The sequence below is a fragment of the Pelodiscus sinensis genome, chromosome 2 (genome assembly GCF_052426305.1).
Source record: "Pelodiscus sinensis isolate ZL-2025 chromosome 2, ASM5242630v1, whole genome shotgun sequence".
NCBI classification, from domain to species: domain Eukaryota; kingdom Metazoa; phylum Chordata; order Testudines; family Trionychidae; genus Pelodiscus; species Pelodiscus sinensis.
In genome coordinates, this window is record NC_143053.1 from 107,487,696 (window position 1) to 107,507,343 (window position 19,648).

Below are 19,648 nucleotides of genomic sequence, written 5' to 3' on the forward strand. Positions count from 1 at the left end.
GAATGTGAATGAGCAGCACAACAAAACTTGTTTTAATTCTTTCAGGAAAGGGACAAAAGCTTTGCGAAATTGAAAGGATACAATTTTTTTTGAGTAAGAAGAAAACAGATGAACTCAGAAATCTACACAAACTCCTATACAACAGGCCAGGCACAGTAAGCCCTTTAAGTTCATCTTTTGAGTGATATTAACACTCATTTGGCAAAGGAAAAAATGTATTGTGTATATCATGTTTCCCAGTGAACACGTCTTTTTTTTTTTTTTAAAGCTACCTAGTTAAAATGTCTGCCTCCAGAAGGTTAGCATAAAAGTACACAGTCACTAATTATAATTGTGTGAAATCCTTTATCTTCCATTGTACAATAAGATCTAAGTTTATGAATACAAAATATTTTTTTCTCAATTCTTCAGATTGTTTATCCTTTGTACGTGCTTTGTTGATTTCATAGTTGTCTCGCTTATTTTGTTACACTTTCATACAGCAACTGTGAGGGGAGGGGAACGCTTTATTTAAAACAAAGACCTCATCTTCTTCCCCCTAAAATATGTTTGAAAAACCACAAATAGTTGGCAGGACTTGAATAATGTAGTACCTAAAATAACTTAACTTTTCTTTTGGGGTTGATCATTCAAGCTGATGTGTTACACCTTTAAAGTAATCAATTTCAAGGGATAATATACAAAAATAAAATAAACTTAATTTGAAAAACATTTGCTAGGGAGGACACATTCCAAATGATATTAACTTTAATCAGTAGCAAATTTGTTTCTGAACAATTTACATGCTAATGATCATACATTCAGTTTGAGGTAGTGATGGAAAGAGGCTTGGGACATAGCTCATGTTGTGGGGGCGCATCCAGAGAATCTAAGAAGGCAGATCAAGCTAATACTTCAGACATTATTTCTGAGGGAGATATTTTGAAAAATATGGAAGACATCTGTTCTCAGCCCTTGAGCATTTGGGAAGTTTTTGCAAAGATTTCCTATCCCAGCTAACATTGAGGTCAGGTTCATGAGGATAACAATGTTGGCCTAATGAGGACAAGGTGCTGTAGTTCCAAGCACACTGTTGACTAAAAATGCTTCAAGAAAACGTAGAGGACCAAATATTTAAAATACCAATTTCTGGTCTAAAGTAGAGCTCTCAATGTTGTAACCAATAGTGGAAGCTCTTGCAAAAATTCATTAGTGAGGACAAAGCCGTTGTGTTCCAGTTCTGGGGAGGGAGGAGGAAGAGAAGCGGGGACAGACCATGAGTCGGGTGATTTGTGCATTCTGAATGTGTGTGCGTGGCATGGGGGGAATAGGTAAATGCATGGATCCTGCACATGAGATGCATAGGAGAGGGGTGGCAGACGGAGTCTGTGGGCTGCAGGTGGAGCCCCAGTGGGCTGCAAGTTGCCCAACACTGCCCTAGACCATCCCTGACGGATTTGTCCAACCTTTTCTTAAAAAAGCCTCCAGCACTGACTTCTAGTCTTTCTTGGAAGTCTACTTCAGATGTTACCTATCCTTAAAATTAGAAAGCTTTTCCTAATAACTAACCTAAATTTCTCTTGCTGTAGATTAAGTCCATTACTATTTTTCCTGCCTTTAGTAGACACAGAGAACAATTCATCAGTCCTCTTTATAATAACTCTGCATATTTGAAGAATATCAGGCTCCCCAGTCACTTTAAGATTAAACATGCCTAACTTTTTATCTTTCTGCCTGGATCATGTTTTCTAAACTTATTTTTGTTTCTCTCCTCTGAAGACTACTATTCCGAGGGATGGAGCCCAGAATTGGACATTGTAGTCTAGCTGAGGCCTCATCACTACCACTTTTCTGTCTCTTACATATGATGTTCCTGTTTGTTTACTTCTGGGGGCATTCTTCACCAAAACATTTTTTAAAAATGTACATTATCTTAAAATTCTGCAAACTTTATCAAGATAACACTACATAATCATGCCAGTTTCAGTTACTGTAGTAATTTATTTCAAAGTACCTGTCAGCAAGTATGTCTGTAACAGATGCACAAAAAATTGTCCAAGGAGTAGAGAGTTAAGAATCATAGAATAATAGGACTGGAAGGGACCTCGAGAGGTCATAGAGTCCAGCCCCCCGCCCTCAAGGCAGGATCAAGCTCCGTCTACACCATCCCTGACAGATGTCTATCTAACCTGTTCTTAAATATCTCCAGAGAGGGAGATTCCACCACCTCCCTTGGCAATTTATTCCAATATTTGACCACCCTGACAGTTAGGAATTTTTTCCTAATGTCCAATCTAAACCTCCCCTGCTGCACTTTAAGCCCATTACTCCTTGTCCTGTCCTCAGAAACCAAGAGGAACAAATTTTCTCCTTCCTCCTTGTGACACCCTTTTAGATATTTGAAAACCGCTATCATGTCCCCCCTTAATCTTCTTTTTTCCAAACTAAACAAGCCCAGTTCATGAAGCCTGGCTTCATAGGTCATGTTCTCTAAACCTTTAATCATTCTTGTCGCTCTTCTCTGTACCCTTTCCAATTTCTCCACATCTTTCTTGAAACCTGATGTGATCCCAGTTCCTGTTTCTCTTGGATGTTAAAATGTGTTTACTTTTGTAAATGTGTAACCACTGAAATTTACAGACTTCACATGTTTACATGGGGGGGCAGGCATGCAGGAACCAGGCCCAGGCACACTGGCTCCCGTTTCTCTCCCCCCCCCCCCCATCTGCCTCTGATACAAAGGCAGCAGGTGGGAGGCTGCATGTAACAGGATTAACTGAGGAGTCCAGGGTCCTCAGTTAATTGTGTAAACAGGTACACACTCACATCCCTAGTCTCTCTGCTTGTTTTCTCCCCAAGCCAAGGAGACAGTTACCCCATGATCTACCCCCGCCCCCAAAGGACTCAGCTGCAGGGGACCCATAAACCAATATACCCAAACCATCTTCTCCTTCAGAAGCCCAGCCACAGGGCCTCCCTCTTTCCCAGATACCTGCACCCTCTTCCCTCCCTCCCTTAGCCATGCCATGGGACTGTCAAAAGACTTATTAAAACTAAAGTTTTTGTTACTAGTTTCTCTCCCATCCACTATGCCAATAACCTCTTAAATAGATCATTAGGTTGGTTTGGCATAATTTTTGTTCTTGATAGATTTTGGATGTTTACACATAGATTGTTTAATAATTTGTTCCAGTATCTTTCAAGGTACCAGTTAGATTGAATCCTCAGTACATAAGAACATAAGAATGGCCATACTGGGTTAGACCAAAGGTCCATCCAGCCCAGTCTGCTGACAGTGGCCAATGCCAGGTGTCTCAGAGGGAGTGAATCGAACTGATAATGATCAAGCGATCTCTCCTCTGCCATCCATCTCCACCCTCTGACAAACAGAGGCTAGGGCACCATTCCTTACCCATACTAGCTAATAGCCATTTATGGACTTAACCTCCATGAATTTATCTAGTTAGTCCTAGCCTTCACAATCTCCTCAGGCAAGGAGTTCCACAGATTGACTTTGCGCCATGTGAAGAAAAACTTCCTTTTATTTGTTTTAAACCTGCTGCCCATTAGTTTCATTTGGTGACCCCTAGTTCTTATATTATGGGAACAAGTAAATAACTTTTCCTTATTCACTTTCTTCACACCACTCATGATTTTATATACCTCTATCATACCCCCCCTCCTTAGTCTCCTCTTTTCCAAGCTGAAAAGTCCCAGTCTCTTTAATCTCTCCTCATATGGGACCCGTTCCAAACCCCTAATCATTTTAGTTGCCCTTCTTTGAACCTATTCTAACACCAGTATACCTTTTTTAAGATGAGGAGACGACATCTGTATGCAGTATTCAAGATATGGGGATACCATGGATTTATATAAGGGCAATAGGATATGCTCCATCATAGTCTCTATCCCTTTTTTAATGATTCCTAACATCCTGTTTGCTTTTTTGACTGCCGCTGCACACTGCGTGGACGTCTTCAGCAAACTATCCACGATGATGCCAAGGTCTCTTTGCTGATTAGTTGTAGCTAAATTAGCCCCCATCATATTATATGTACAAGTTGGGGTGGTTTTTTCCAATGTGCATTACTTTACATTTATCCACATAAAATTTCATTTGCTGTTTTGTTGCCCAGTCACTTAGTTTGGTGAGATCTTTTTGAAGTTCTTCACAGTCTGCTTTGGTCTTAACTACCTTGCGCAGTTTAGTATCGTCTGCAAACTTTGCCACCTCACTGTTTATCCCTTTCTCCAGATCATTTATGAATAAGTTGAATAGGATTGGTCCCAGGACTGACCCTTGGGGTACACCACTAGTTACCCCTCTCCATTCTGAAAATTTACGATTTATTCCTACCCTTTGTTTCCTGTCTTTTAATCACTTCTCAGTCCATGACAGGATCTTCCCTCTTATCCCATGACAGCTTAATTTATGTAAAAGCCTTTGGTGAGGGACCTTGTCAAAGGCTTTCTGGAAATCCAAGTACACTATATTTACTGGATCCCCCTTGTCCACATGTTTGTTTGACCCCCCTCAGAGAACTCTTAATAGATTAGTAAGACATGATTTCCCTTTACAGAAACCATGTTGACTTTTGCCCAACAAATTATGTTCCTCTATGTGTCAGACAATTTTATTCTTTATTATTGTTTCAACTAATTTGCCCGGTACTGACATTAGACTTACCAGTCTGTAATTGCTGGGATCACCTCTAGAGCCCTTTTTAAATATTGGCGTTACATTAGCTATCTTCCAGTCAGTGGGTACGGAAGCTGATTTAAAGGATAGGTTACAAACTATAGTTAATAGTTCCGCAATTTCACATTTGAGTTCCTTCAGAACTCTTGGGTGAATGCCAACTGGTCCCGGTGACTTGTTACTGTTAAGTTTATTAATTAATTCCAAACCTCCTCTAACGACACTTCAGTCTGTGACAAGTCCTCAGATTTGTCACCTACAAAGGATGAGTCAGGTTTGGGAAACTCCCTAACATCCTCAGCCGTGAAGACTGAAGCAAAGAATTCATTTAGTTTCTCCACAATGACTTTATCATCTTTAAGTGCTCCTTTTGCATCTTGATTGTCCAGGGGCCCCACTGGTTGTTTAGCAGGCTTCCTGCTTCTGATGTGCTTAAAAAACATGTTGTTCTTATCTTTTGAGTTTTTGGCTAGCTGTTCTTCAAATTCCTTTTTGGTATTTCTTATTACATTTTTACACTTAATTTGGCAGTGTTTATGCTCCTGTCTATTTACCTCACTGGGATTTGACTTCCACTTTTTAAAAGATGTCTTTTTATCTCTCACTGCTTCTTTTACATGGTTGTTAAGCCATGGTGGTTCTTTTTTAGTTCTTCTACTATGTTTTTTAATTTTGGGGTATACATTTAAGTTGGGCCTATATTATGGTGTATTTGAATTCTGAGGGTCTTTTGTTCAAAGATGTGTCTTGTTTTAAATATATGTAAGTATGATGATTGTCTTTCTCCAGTTCTCTAGGATTATACCCATCTTCCATGAGCTCTTGATAATTGCAAATGGTTCTGAGATTGCTTCAGCGAGTTACTTAAGTACCCTAGGATGAATTTCATCTAGTCCTGCTGACTTGAATACATATAATTTATCAAAATATTGGTTTTTAACTTGCTCTTTGCCTATTTTGGCCTGTGTTCCTTTGTGATGCTTCCTGGGAGGTACTCTGAGCTATGAGGCACCTTAGCATGAGGACGCTTTGTCTACCTGCTGGTGGTCAACTGACATGCAATACAGGTACTTCCATATTGACCTACAGAGGTACTGCTGCCCTTTTACAGGTTAGCGATAGGCAGCCTCGAAAAGGGTGTCCTTTGAGTGTCCAGCCCCTGAGTCACTGGACACTTATAATACTTACAGCTTTGCTGCTCTCTATGGAACAATACAACCCAACTTACCAGTTACATCTTGGATCATTCTCTTTAAGACAGATAGCATGTGAATAATTTTGTAGTGAAACCAAGTAAAGTTTACTTAACAAAATACAGACACTCAAGTGATAGCAAGTACCTAAACTCTTTCATCTTTTTTTGTTCCTGATGTATTAAAAGAAGCTTTTATTACTTTTTATGTGCATTTAAATTTAACTTTTTTTTTTCTGTGCCATGGGCTTCCTGATTTTGTGCCTATAATCTTGTTCTATTCTTTAGCGCTCCTCCTTGGCGATTTGTTCCTATTTTTCATTTTTAGTAGGATTCTTTGTTTTTACCAAGTTAGAGTGCCTCGTGGAACATTGTTTGCCTATTACTCTTCTTCCCCTAGCAATGAAATAGTTGACAGTTGTGCATTTAATATTGTCTTTGAGAAACGGTCAGCTATCCTTATTCCTTGGCTCTTCCCATGCGCCTTACCTACTAATTCTCAGAGTTGATTCGAGTCCTTATTCTGCTGCTTTCACTTTTTCCTTTCCTTGAAATCAGGAAATCTGATTCCATTATCACTTTCATCCAAATTACCTTCCACCATCAGATTCTCAACCAATTCTTCTCTGGTCAGATTAAAATAAAACATTGCTGTTCCCTTTTGCCTTCTAAAACCAATAGTTGTCCCTAGAACTTATTGGTCATTTTATGTGTGGGGGTGCAGGGTAGAGTTTCCGTATTACTTTTCCAAAAGATGTCTAAGTGGTAAATATTCCTTGTTGTTAAAATGTATGAATGGCCATATTGGGTCATACCAAAGGTTCATCTAGCCTAGTTTCCTGTCTTCTAACAGTGGTAAATGCTAGGTGTCCCTCAAGGAAATGAACGGACCAGGGAATCATCAAGCAATTCTCTCCTCCTCCCTCCCCCCGCCCCCGCGCCCCAGTCACCAATTCCCAGCCTCTGACAAACAGAGGCTAAGGATATCCTTCCTACCCATCCTTGTTAATAGTCTTCTGTGAATTTATCTAACACTTTTTTGAACCCTGTTAAAGTCCTGGCCTTCACAATATCCTCTAGCAATGAGTTCCAGAGGTTGACTGTGTGTTGCGTCAAGTAATACTTCCTTTTGTTTGTTTTAAACTTGCTACCTCTTAATTTCATTTGACCCCTAGTTCATATGTTACAGGAACAAGTAAATAACTTTTCCTCACTCACTTTCTCCATACTTGTCATGATTGTATAGACTCTATCATGTCCTCCCTTAGTCTCCTCTTTTCTAAGCTGAAAAATCCAAGTCTTTTTTAAATTTTTCTTCATATGGGACTCGTTCCAAACCCCTAATCATTTTTATTGCCCCTTTCTTAACCTTTTTCCATTGCTAAGATACCTTTTTTGGGATCTGATCTTGGAGGGTTTTTTGTTTATTTTTTTCTAGAAATTCCTTGGCTACTACCTCCTTCCTTTTGTGATTCTGCAGTAGACTCCTACAGTGGTGTCACCCATTTATCTTTAGAGCCCTGCAAATCCATAGGTGTCTGTATCCACAGATGTGGATGCAAGCAGCTCACTTTTAAGGATGCAGGCACAAATTTTATATCGACATTGTTGAAAATTTGCAGATATCTGCAGATCATTTTTGCAGATGCAGGTACCAGTTTTGTATCTGCACAAGGTTCTATTTATCTTTACCCAGACACTTTTAACTGGTATGCCTCAACTTCTGAACATCAGAACAAGTATATCTGTAATGTAAAGAGAGAGGTCCTTTTGCTTGCCCATTCTTCCTGAACAATAATACCACTCTGTACTAATATTATATTATGAGAGTCATCCTACCAAGTCTCTGTGATGGCATTTAAGTCATGCTAGGTAAGTGAAAGTGTAGGCTGAGATGGTATCTTGTGAGTAATGGTATGTATATTTTGAGGTGGGAGGTCTGATTCCCAGCTTGTATAGATCTACTCAAAGTAATATACTAAAAATATCAGCATAACCTTAATTGCTGATTGGGATAGCTAGCCAAGTACATATTCAAGAGGTCTGGGGGGGGTTGTACTCCGGTGGCTTCTGCAAGTCACTCCCTAGGCTACCCTTGCTGTACTGATCCCTTTAGCATATTAGCTCAAGCAGAATCATACCACCTGATCTGTAAAATGGTTCTTAAGTTGTATATGTGATGGTCTTTGTGGAGAATTGTCAAAGTGTTTTAGTGCAAATATACCAGGATCTGCAAACTCCTGAATATTTTGGTGCCAAGGGCCTGTGTGTGTGTATGTATATTAGGGATGTTAGATGTTGTGTAATTAAATAGTCATGTGACCGCATGAAATCTTAGTGGTTACACAACTAGTCGATAGTTCCCAGGGCTAGGGCTGGGGCCGGCAGCCAGTGCACTGAAGTCCCGCTCCTGGGGAGCCCCTTACTACCCCACTCTGTCAGAGGCAGCAGTGCAGGGAAAGAGGAGGCAGCACCATGGAGCTGGTGCTGGGGGGAACTGGCTTTTAAGCCGGCTCCTGCCTGGCACTGCCTCCTCCTCCTCCTCCTCCTCCCCCTCCCCATCCGCCTTCCCAGCCCACTACCTCTACAGGAGGCAGAAAGTGGGGGGCAGGTGGTTCCAGGGGAGCTGATAGGCAAGGGGAGCTGGCTTGAAAGCTGCCTCCCCACATTTATTGGCTAAGGATATTAAAATGCAGTTAATTGACTAGTAGACTAGTTGATGGAATTTCCATTGACTAGTTGATTAGTCAGTAGACACTTCTGCATTCCTCCTTTGAAATGTACAAGAGCCCCTGCAATTCAGAGGAGGAATGAGCAACTCTGCATACAGCCTGGGGCAAGTGAGAAGTCCCTCTGACTCTGGGCTGCACACGGGTGCCTGCTTTGAAGTGCACAAGAGTCGCCAGCGGGGGCTCTTGTGCATTTCAAACCGAGGAGCCCGGGGCTAGCTAAGGACTCCCCAGCTGACCCTGGGCTCTGTGCAGCACTTCTGTGGAACCTGCTCTGGGCGGCATTTTAAAGGGGCAGCCACTGTGGAGCCTGGGGTCAGCTGGGGACTCCCCGACTGACCCCAGATTCTGGGGAGATGCTGTGCAAAGCCCAGGATCAGCTGGGGAGTCCCCAGCTGACCCTGGGATCCACTGCTGCCCCTTTGAAATGCCGCCTTGGGGTTTTAAAGCGGCAGTGCCACACAGCTGTGCATCACTGCCAATTTGAAGTACCCCTTTCCCTCCCCCAGAATCGACTAGTCAAAAGACTATCTGATAAGCATACGCTTATCAGATAGTCAACTAATCTTAACATCCCTGGTATTGGCTTCAGCCTGCCCCCCTCACCTTCCATGCTGCTGCCTCTCTATCAGAGTGGGTGGGTAGGTAGAGCCGGTGCTCATGGGGAGCCTGCTTAAAGCTAGCTCCTCACAGGCACTGACTCCCTCTTCCTGTCTCGCCCCCTTTGTTGCCTCTGTATCAAAGGGGGAGGAGTGCATGTAGTTGATGGGATTAACTGATAAGCCTAGGTTTTTCAGTTAGCATCTAGTTGAGTAAACAATTAACATCCTTAGTGCATGCTATGGCATTGCTCAAAGAAGGTACGGGGATGTGAGTGTTAAACCGGTTAAGGTTAACTGTGGGGGAAGGGGTTGGAGCAACTCTGGCAGCGGACTTCTTCAGACCTGTCGGGGCCTCACGGTAGACTGGGGCTGTTCCAGCCAGACTGAAGCAGCCTTTGCTTGCAGCGTCCCATAGTTAGGGGCTCCTCCAGCCCTCCCTCCCCATTAGTTGGTTAAAAAGTATTTAATTGGTTAACCATTTAAACAATATTTAACATTTCTAAATGTGATATTAAAAAAACCAGCAAACCAAAACCTGCTGGTTCTTTGCTTTCTGTGGTGCTTACTCAATTTATGCAATAAATCAGACTAGCCAATTTCTGCCTGTTAGGTACTGTCAAAAGCTGCAGATGTTGGGATTGGAACCACTACAGTGGTAGTTCATAGACCTGACAGCTGGAAGGGACTCCTTTTACATCAGTATAGCTGTTGTTCAGAGGTGTGAAAACCTGAGCTATGCTATTGCTTATGTTAAGTGTATAGTGTAGACCTAACCTGAATACATTTCCCAGACCTGAAGAACTCTATATAAGCTTGAAAGCTTGTCTCTCAGTAACTGGAGGTGGTCCAGTAAAAGATAATGTCTCACCCACATTGTCTCAAATACATGAATACTTGAGCATTTTCTTAAATTTTACAACATGATCACCATACAATGGTGGATCATATTGCCCTTTTGGATAGAAGCATCTAACAAACTCATGTAGTGATACAAAATTAGCTGAATACATATTGCTGGCTGTAATCTATTAAATTGCTTGCAATCAAAAGTAATCAATGTGTTCTGTTTTAGGTTACTTCATTAAAGAAGAATGTGGGTCAGTTCAGCGGGTTTCCATTTGAAAAAGGAAGTGACCAATACAAAAAAAAGGAAGAAATGTTAAAAAAGTAATTATTTATATAACGGCTTACTATAGTTTGAATCATGCTGGTTACGTTTATTTTCTAGGGTTTACTCATCCTAAAATGTTGATTACCTTGAGACTATTTTCTAGAACTGTTGTTTTTGTCTTTGAGCTCAATTTAAACAATTTGATTTCCTAATACTATGGGGCAGTGCCTTCAGCTTACTATGGCAAATGATCTAAAGATGAAAATCTCAATCTTTAACAGGTTGAGTTGAATATTTGCATTACCCTAGACATGCAAAATATTATAGGGTATACTTTTACATATTCGCACTTGTGACTAATATAAAAAGAAGCTTTGCTAATCCTCTTCAACAAAATTTCCATGTTGATTCTTAAAATCCTGTTCTCTGAAAAGCAGTTGCACATGTTATTTTAGGACTTAAGCAAATGTATCATTTGCTTAATTTATTGACAAGCTTTACTCCTTCATGACTCAAGAGTCTTTAGAACAGTGTGGGGAAATTTTACTGTAACATTAATTACATTCTGACTGTCAGATCAACTCTGCTTTCCGTATCCCTTTGCAACCTCGCTATTTTCAACAAGGTTGGATTAGCATAATTAAGTACAATATTTGGTCTGCAGAATTTCTTACTGGTGAAAAGGGGTACAGCAGAAAAGAATGAAGCTGAGTTTGACAATATAGGCACCTGAAATTTTTTTATAAGCTGAACATACTTGGTATGGAAGGTACTGACACACATGACCATAGAATCAGTCAGTGACCTCTTCAACACCCTTCGTAACACAACAATACTTACTGTCTTGTACCCTACCAAACAGTTACTTTATCCAGATTAGGGATGTAAAAAGTCAGTTAAAAAGGTAACTGTGCAACTGTTGAAAATCTTAGTTACATGTGCTGCAGGCTCGGTAGTATAAAGCCTGATACAGCAGAGCCCTGAGCAAAGTCTAGCTGGGAGTGGGGCCACCAGCCTAGCTCCTGGAGAGATGGCTTCCCTGCAGCAGAGAACGTTGCAGTTGACAACGTTGGTATCTCTATCTACATTACCTTGCAAGAAGCCAGCCGATCCTTCTCCCTGTGGTTCCATGCCTGCTAACTCAACACTAGGGCAAAACCCACCACCTGAACATCAAAACTCTGAAACTCACAGCATGGCTTCTCCATGGTCTCCGAAATGAAGAATTTACCTGCTCAGAGACAGTTAAGTGCATCCTTTTGAACGGTGGATGTTCCTCCACGAGATACGCCTACCAAAACAAATGGAAACACTTTCAACAGTGGTGTACCACTCATCATTTACATCCAAACACTGCCTCCATACTTACTGTACTTGAGTACTAGATGCAAGACGAGCCATCGTGCTCTACTTAGAATGAAAGAGACCAGGAAATCAGACAGACTCTTCATCTCTTGGTCCGGTACCCATAAGGAAACAGCTGTCTCAGCACAATGGATTTCCTAATGGATCGCAAACTGCATATACATAGCTTACCAGCTTTGTGGGAAACAGCCACCACATATTATCAGGGTGCACTCCACATATGTGATGGCCACGTCGGCAGCTTTCCTATATAATATACTGCTAGCAGACATTTGTAGAGCAGTGACATGGTCTTCCCACCACACTTTTGCACAACATTATGTCCTACAGAAAGGACCCATACCTACCACCACTTTAGCAGATGCAGTCCTATTATCTTCACATAAATGACTCCAATGCCCACCACCGTTTGGCGGGTACTGCTACTAAGTCACCTGAGCAGAGCACGATAGGGACACCATTCGAAGGAGTTGTTACACACCCTGTGCAGTAACAGTGGTTCTTTGAGATGTGTCCCCCTTTGGGTGCTCCACTACCCTCCCTTCTGCTTGGAGTCCTTTAACCGAATTCTGGAAGAAAAGAAACAGAGGGAGGCTCATGCTGCTCACACCTAACAGTGTGAGATGGTGAGTGTGCATGCGCAATGCAGGAGGCACTGCTAAGCAAAAATCTCTAATTAGCGACATGAGGACGCACCGAAACCTGAGTGGAGCACCCACGGGGGGACACCTATCAAAGAACCATCATTACTGCACAGGGTAAGTAACTTCTTCATTCTGATCCTGCAAACCCTAAACTGTAACAAGCCACCATCTCAATTTTTTTCCCTTCATCCAAAACTACTGATAAAGTAGAGAACATGTCCCAGTGTCTATGGTAAATATGGAGCATGGATAATTTCTAGATGACTGGTTGGATAGGCAGAAGTATTTAGAAAAAATATTCTAAGCTAATATGATTTTGTTGGGGCTTGCCTGAAAGTTTAAGTCAAGTTCACCAGTCTTGTCCTGGAGTGGCCAATTTTTCCCCCCAGGTTTATATTGTGGGTAGGAAGACTTTTCTGAAGGAACTGCTGCTTATATTGTTGGTGTATTTAAATCTCATGGTATAAAAGTTTGAGTTGAGTTTAAGGAAATTAATTAAAATAAGTCTCCCTTTTCAAGGGTTTTTATGCCAATCTATTGTATGTAACTGTTTTTTGTAAACATCTATGGATAGGTATTAGGGATGTTAAAATGCGTTTATTTCTGTAAATGTGTAACCAATGAAATTTACAGCGATGACACATTTACATATGGTGGGACTAGGCAGGAGCAGGTGCAGATGAAAAGCAGGCTTTTAAGCCAGCTCCCTGGGAGCACTGCTGCTTCCCATGCTGCAACTTCTGTGAGAGGCAGCAGTGTGGGGAGAGGCAGGGGAGCCACTTCTGATGGTGGGGTAGGGAGGAGGAGGCTGCATGTAACTGTTAGGATTACTCATTGGTTAATTGTGTAAACAGGTACACCGTTACATTCCTAATAGGCCTAGATGCAAATAGTTCATAAGTTGCCTGCACCTGCATGGGTTTGTAGGCTCAATGCCTAAATTAAAAGGGTTTCAAACTCACAATATTGAAATGTTGACTTTTTTTAATAACCTGTTGAGATAATTGAATTTTGTTTCTATTCAGATTCAGGAATGCTATGTTGAAAAGTATCTGTGAGGTCCTTGATTTGGAAAGATCAGGAGTTAATAATGAACTGGTTACCAGAATCTTAAACTTCTTAATGCATCCAAAACCTTCAGGCAAGGTGAGGCACAATTTTTATGGTTATTTGTTGTTAAAATTCCAACCTGTGGCAGGATGTGCACAGGAAAAAAAATAGTAATGGGGATGTACAATGTTGCATTATGCTGTATGCTTTCAAATATGCATCTGCTACCATCACTAAAGAAGTAGGTGGCTCCTCAAAAGTAATGACTGTCTTTCTAAATCTGCTCCCAAAGTGACTCAGTATAGCTGACCATAGCAACTCACATGTACAGGGATGCAGGCTTTGGCAGATGCCACAAGCTTGCTTTTCTGTTCCCATCATGCTTTGCTAAGCTGCAAAGCCATATATATTCTGTTCATGGAGTCATAGACATCCCTACCCGAGCAGTGTGTAGCCTTTTTACTCTGAGGAACAAAAGGGAGCTGTGAAATATAAACCAAAAAAAGAGGTGAGGAATAGAGGAGAATGAGTATGGACAGAAAAAGGGTGTCAATTGTATCAACTTTGTTCATCACAGAACAAAGGGAGTTAGCAGAAGCTTGAGAGCCATTGCTTTATTGGATCTTGAGGGTGTAACAATGCACTCAAACCAGCTGAACAAATAATTACCTTATTTAGGCTCCTGCTATTCTACCTATTTTTTTTTTTTAACCTAAGAGCAATGCAGTAATGGTCAACGGCTGTCATTGCTTATCAGAATTCCTTTTAACATAATTGCTACAATTGTGAAGTCACACATAAAAGTGAATAAAGAATGTAGCTGTGTATATATACTAAAAATATGCACTGCTTTTTTGTTTGGGAAGCAAACCAGATAGTTCTGTTAACTGACTGAAGTGCTGTTCTCCCCTTGAAGATTATCCTCCTAGTGGAGTTACTGTTTTTGTTTCAGTGTTTTCCCACTCTTCGTTGTAAACTAGGTTTTATTTGCTCATCTTCTAATACCTTCTAGACTTACAAGTCAGTCAGGTTTTTTTCCTTCTCGTACATCATCACCAGTAATAATAATAAAAATCTGTTTTGAGTTACTCTTGTGCAATTACACTGAAGGCTTTTAAAAGAAATATAGAATCTACCAGTGCCATTTGCAAAGTTGTTTTTCACTTAGAGCCATGCTAAGAGATTACAAGTAGTGCTGTCAAGCTATTAAAAATTAATCACTATTAATCACATTGCTAAATAATAGAATAGCATTTATATAAATATTTTGGATGTCTTCCATATTTTCAAAAATATAAATTTCAATTACAACACAATTCAAAGTGCTGTAATAGGGAACTCTAGCGATGAGTTCCTGAATAAAGGTTGTAGTTATGTTCCTGAAAAATGCTACTTTAAGCAATTATTTTAAGCAAATTCAATTTCCCTGTAAGAATTAATGTAAATGTGGGATAAGGTTCAGGGAATATTTTTTTTAGGTGACAAAAGACAGTGTAAATATATACCGTATGTTTGTAGCAATTTTAAACGGTTTAATACTGTACATAACAATGGTGATTGTGAAGATTGATTGAGCGCATGGGAGTTAAAGGGTGGAATATTTCCCAGGGAATGTCTTGCTACTAAAAGATGAACTAGCATAGGGGTGGCCAACCTGCAGCTCGTGAGTCACATGAAGCTCTTCATGCCTGAAAGCGAAGCTGCCCCATGTGCCCTTACACAGCCCCTGGCTCCCTGTGCTCACCAGGTGCAGGGGAGCCATGCAGCGTGGCAAGATAGTTATGGGAGCCTGATGTGTGGCCAAAAAGCCTAACCCATGGTTTTTAAAGGGGCAGTGTCCTTTTTTTTTTTTTTTTTTTTTTTCTCCTCGTCTCCTCTCCTCAACAACTCTGGCTGGTGGGGAGCTCTTCCTTTTTTGCTCAACAATTCTGGTGCAGCTCTTTGCATTTTTTCCGCCGTTGTTTAGGCTCTCTTTTTTTAATGGGTTAGCCACCCCTGAACTAGCACTTGGCTGAGCCCTCAAGGGTTAACACATTGCTGCTGTTGTAGCTTACCACTCTACAAGGCAGCATGGACTGAAGCAGGAGCGCGGAAATATAATAGATGCACAGCAGTGTCTGCGAACACCTTCACTGCAGAAATTGAACATGATGATGAACATACACTACCCTGCTGGAGTGTGCCACTTTCTCCTCCAGACGGTGCATAAATGGCTGCACAATGCCAAGGGATGTGTGCGAGACCTAGACAAACGGACACACACTCACTATGTGCATTTGAGAGAGACAGAGGCATGCATTGCCCCTTTTAAGTATGCTAGCGCCACTTCCAGTGCGCCCTTGTAAGTAGAACAGGAAGTTCATACAGAAAACTCTGTAGCTGTGATATTCTACTTTGTAGAGATGGGGTAGAGAGAATGGGTTCAATGGAAGTGAGACATCATGAAATCCGCACCCCTCTCCTTCTGTCCTTTCCTTCTCCCCTCCCCACAGCAAGCAAGAATTCCATGGCAGAGAGCAGGGCAGTACAGCAGTAGGGGGGCAGCTGCAGCATAACTTTCAGGGAACTTAAGGAAGCTGATGGGGAGCTGCCAGCCCACCCTGGTTCCAAACCCACACAAGGACAGACAGCTTTTCCAGAAAATCCTGTAGTAGTGGACAAAGCAGGCAACCAAATGACATTATAAGGAGCATTGCTCAACTTTAAAGAAGCATGTGCTGTAATACACCACAAAATGTTAACCGAAACATTACATGAAAAGTCACCATTTTTAATTAGAAATATTTGCACTGTGTAAATAGTATTTTTCAGTTAATTTAATGCAAGTACTGTCATGCGATATCTTTATCATGAGAGTTGAACTTACAAATATAGAATTACATTTAAAAACCCCACTTTTATTGTTGAATGCAATGTAAAATTTTATAGCCTGCAAGTCCACTCAGTTTTATTTCATGTTTAGCCAATTGGTTAGATAAGTTAGTTTACATTTACGGGAGATAATGTTACCTGCTTCTTGTTTACAGTGTCAACCTGAAAGTGAAAACAGGAATTAATGTGGCACTGTTGTAGCTAACATCTGAAAAATAATATTTGTGCTAGATGTTATATATGTCCTTTCATGCTTTAACCACCATTCCGTAAGACATGCGTCCATGATGGATTCTGCTTGATGAGAATCCAAAGTACAGTAGTGCAGACCAGCGCATGTTCATTTTCATCATCTGTCAGATGTCACCAGCAGACGGTTGATTTTTCCTTTTTGGTGGCTTGTGTTCTGTAGTTTCTACATGAAGCGTTTGTTCTTTTTAGACTTCTGTAAGCATGCGCCACACGTCATTTCTCTCATTTTGGACAGCATTTCAGATTCTTAAATCTTAGCTTGAGTGCTGTAGCTATTTTGAGAAATCTCACATTGGTACCTTCTTCGCATTTTGTCAAATCTGCTGTGAATGTGTTTATTTTAAGAATAACATGTTGGGTCATCACAGACATCAGACTGGAAGGGTTCTTCTAGAATGGTGGTCAAAGCATGATGTTTAGTGTATCTGGCATGTAAATACTTAGTAATGTCTGCTGCAAAAAAGTGCCATACTAATATCTTCTCACTTTCAGGTAATGCTGCTGACTTATATCTCCCATAAATGCAAACAAACTTGTTTCTCTTAGAAATTGGCTGAACAAGAAGTAGGACTGAGTGGACTTGTAGGCTTTAAAATTTTACTGGGGGGGGGGGGGGTGCAGTTACGTAAATCCCTCCTCTCGCCCCCATCTACATTCTGTAAGTTATGCTTTCATGACAGAGATTGCACTGTGGTACTCATGAGGTGAATTGAAAAATACTAATGTTATTTACAGTGCAAATATTAATACTATAAAGAGTACTATATGCTTTGTATTCTATATTGAACAGTGCAATTCAAATTGCAATTAATCATGATTAATTTTGAGATAATCATGTGAATTAACTACAGTTGACAACCCTAATTAAAAGTTAACAAAGGAGAGATGTTATATAAGAAGAATATATGGCACTCTTCTTCCTAATAATCATGGTGTTAGTTTTAAAAGACCTGTGTTAATCCAAAATGAAGCAGACATGACTAAACATGTACTGTGTACTTTGTCTCTCAATGCTGAACTTGAGAGGCCTTCATATTAATGGGAATCAAAACTTTCCTTCTGTTGACCTCTTTCTACAGACATAATGACCTGTTAATACAGTAGCACAAACCAAGTCATTTATCAGCCATTGTGATGACTGGTGTTAATCTTAAGAGTGAGAACAAAAATTCAACAATAACTGAAAGTTAGCTTTTGTAGAATTATAGGAGGCCCCTGATTTGTGACGCGATTTGTTCCTGGGGAAGCATTGCAAGTCAGGAGAGGGGGGCGTCTTAATTCGAACCCTCATTTACAATAGGCGCTGTGCGCCATCGTAAATGCAGGCCAAGGACATAAGTAGGGGGTTTTCGGCCCCTTTCTCACAACCATTTCTGTAAGTGCAGGGGGTTGGAATTCGGGCGTTTACAAGTCGGGGGCCTCCTATATGGCTGAAGAATTAAATTAACTTTGCTTCTGTTTGCTGGGGAGTGAAGCAATATGTACAGGTAAAATATGCATCTGAAGATTTGTCCAACTTGAGGAACTACTTGTATAGTCAACATTTATTACCATTTGCATGGGATTGTGCAGTCTAGATCAGTGGCTCTCAACCTTTCCAGACTGTGTCCCTTTCAAGAGCCTGATTTGTCTTTCTTACCCCAAGTTTCACTTCACTTAAAAACTACATGCATACAAAATCAGATGTAAAAATGCAGGTATCACAGCACAGTATTATGGGGATTTTTTAACCAATTAATTATAAAATAAATCACGACAACCCCCTTTCCATCCTCCCCCCGGTTGAATATAGAGCAGTATATACAATTTGTTGTATTGTTTGTACTGACGTGTGCTTTTCATGCAGTGGTTTAAGGATATGGGACACTTGGGTGGGCCCCAACTTTGGGTGAGTAGGCAATGACAGGGAGGTGGTTGGGAGAGGAGTGATTGAGATTGGCTCCCCCACCCTCTCCACTGGCCTTGCAGGAGTGGTGTGCACTCTGGTTGAGACCCCCTCCATCTGTGCTTCCAGGAAGCAGTGCTGGACCACAGGGCTTGCCTGCACTGAAGCAGGGGGGTTTGTCTGTGGGCAAGGTCCCATATCTCTGTCCTTAACCCCAGTTGGGGCCGGGAGAAGGGCCGCTGGGGGAGCTGTTGACCCCACTCTTCAGCTGAGTACTAGGCAGAATGAGGCAAGTGCTGAGGCCAGAGCTGGGCCTAGATGCTGTTAGCCCACCCATGGCTACGTCCTGTTATATAGCCTGTTGTAAAAATAGAAACAAATACAGGCAGTCCCCGAGTTACGCGGATCCGACTTATAATAACTTACAGCAACATCCATCAAAGTAGTTTCACCAAACCAAAGCTCTAGAACTACTTGCATTAGGCAGCAACAGCAATCTATTATTACAGAATATAATTGTTTATCTAAACCCATCAGGCAAAGTTCTGTCTAAAAAACACAATGCTCTGAAAGCTGTTAAATGCTGACCAAACTCTGAGAATTGCAGAGTTAGGAGACCATTTACTGAAAATGATCTGTTTTTTAAGAATGCTTGTGTGGGCACTTAAAGGAGGGGGAGGTGAGGTAATACTTTTTATTAGACCAACTTCTGTTAGTGTGAGAGAAGAGTTTGAGCTTACACAGAACTCTTCAAATCTGGGAAATGTACTTCGTGTCATAGCTAAATATTGTCATCAGAATGCATATAGGGTTCTGTTGTTTTTGTGACTCAAAGGGAGAAGCAGTTTTTAATCTCAAATAGAAATAGATTATAACTAGTACTTTGATTTGCATCTCAATCAGCTGGAAATTCACTGTAATAAATTAAGTGCAGATCTGCTGTACTTATAGTAACACCATTCTAGGCTATAGGATTGATACTATATGTCTTTCCCACCTCCAGAATGAGCCATTGTTCTAGATAATCTCTATCAAGAAAAATACATAACGTTTTTAATAGGGATGTCAGTGTGTTGTTGACTACATGTTTAACTGATAAGCATGGGCTTATTGGTTAATTCCTGTTGACTACATACGCTTCCCTTCCCCCTTGCTGCCTGTGTGTCAGGCAGCAAGGGAGGCAGGAGCTGGTGCCACTGAGGAACCAGCTTTTAAGTTGGCTTCCCATAGCTTCCCCCCATGATACAGTCAACAGTGCAGGGGAGAGGG

The 19,648-nt window shown here is 41.1% G+C and overlaps 1 protein-coding gene across 5 annotated transcripts in view; it reads left to right on the forward strand.

Annotated features, from left to right (window-relative positions):
• Window positions 1–19,648, forward strand: part of DEK (DEK proto-oncogene) — a 43,871-nt gene that overhangs the window by 10,291 nt on the left and 13,932 nt on the right. For all 5 annotated transcript variants that reach the window (XM_075921191.2, XM_075921188.2, XM_075921187.2 and 2 more), the window contains 3 exons: window positions 46–155; window positions 10,274–10,368; window positions 13,347–13,467. In XM_075921191.2, coding sequence (XP_075777306.1) covers window positions 46–155; window positions 10,274–10,368; window positions 13,347–13,467 — 326 coding nt within the window. The remainder of the gene's footprint in view (window positions 1–45; window positions 156–10,273; window positions 10,369–13,346; window positions 13,468–19,648) is intronic.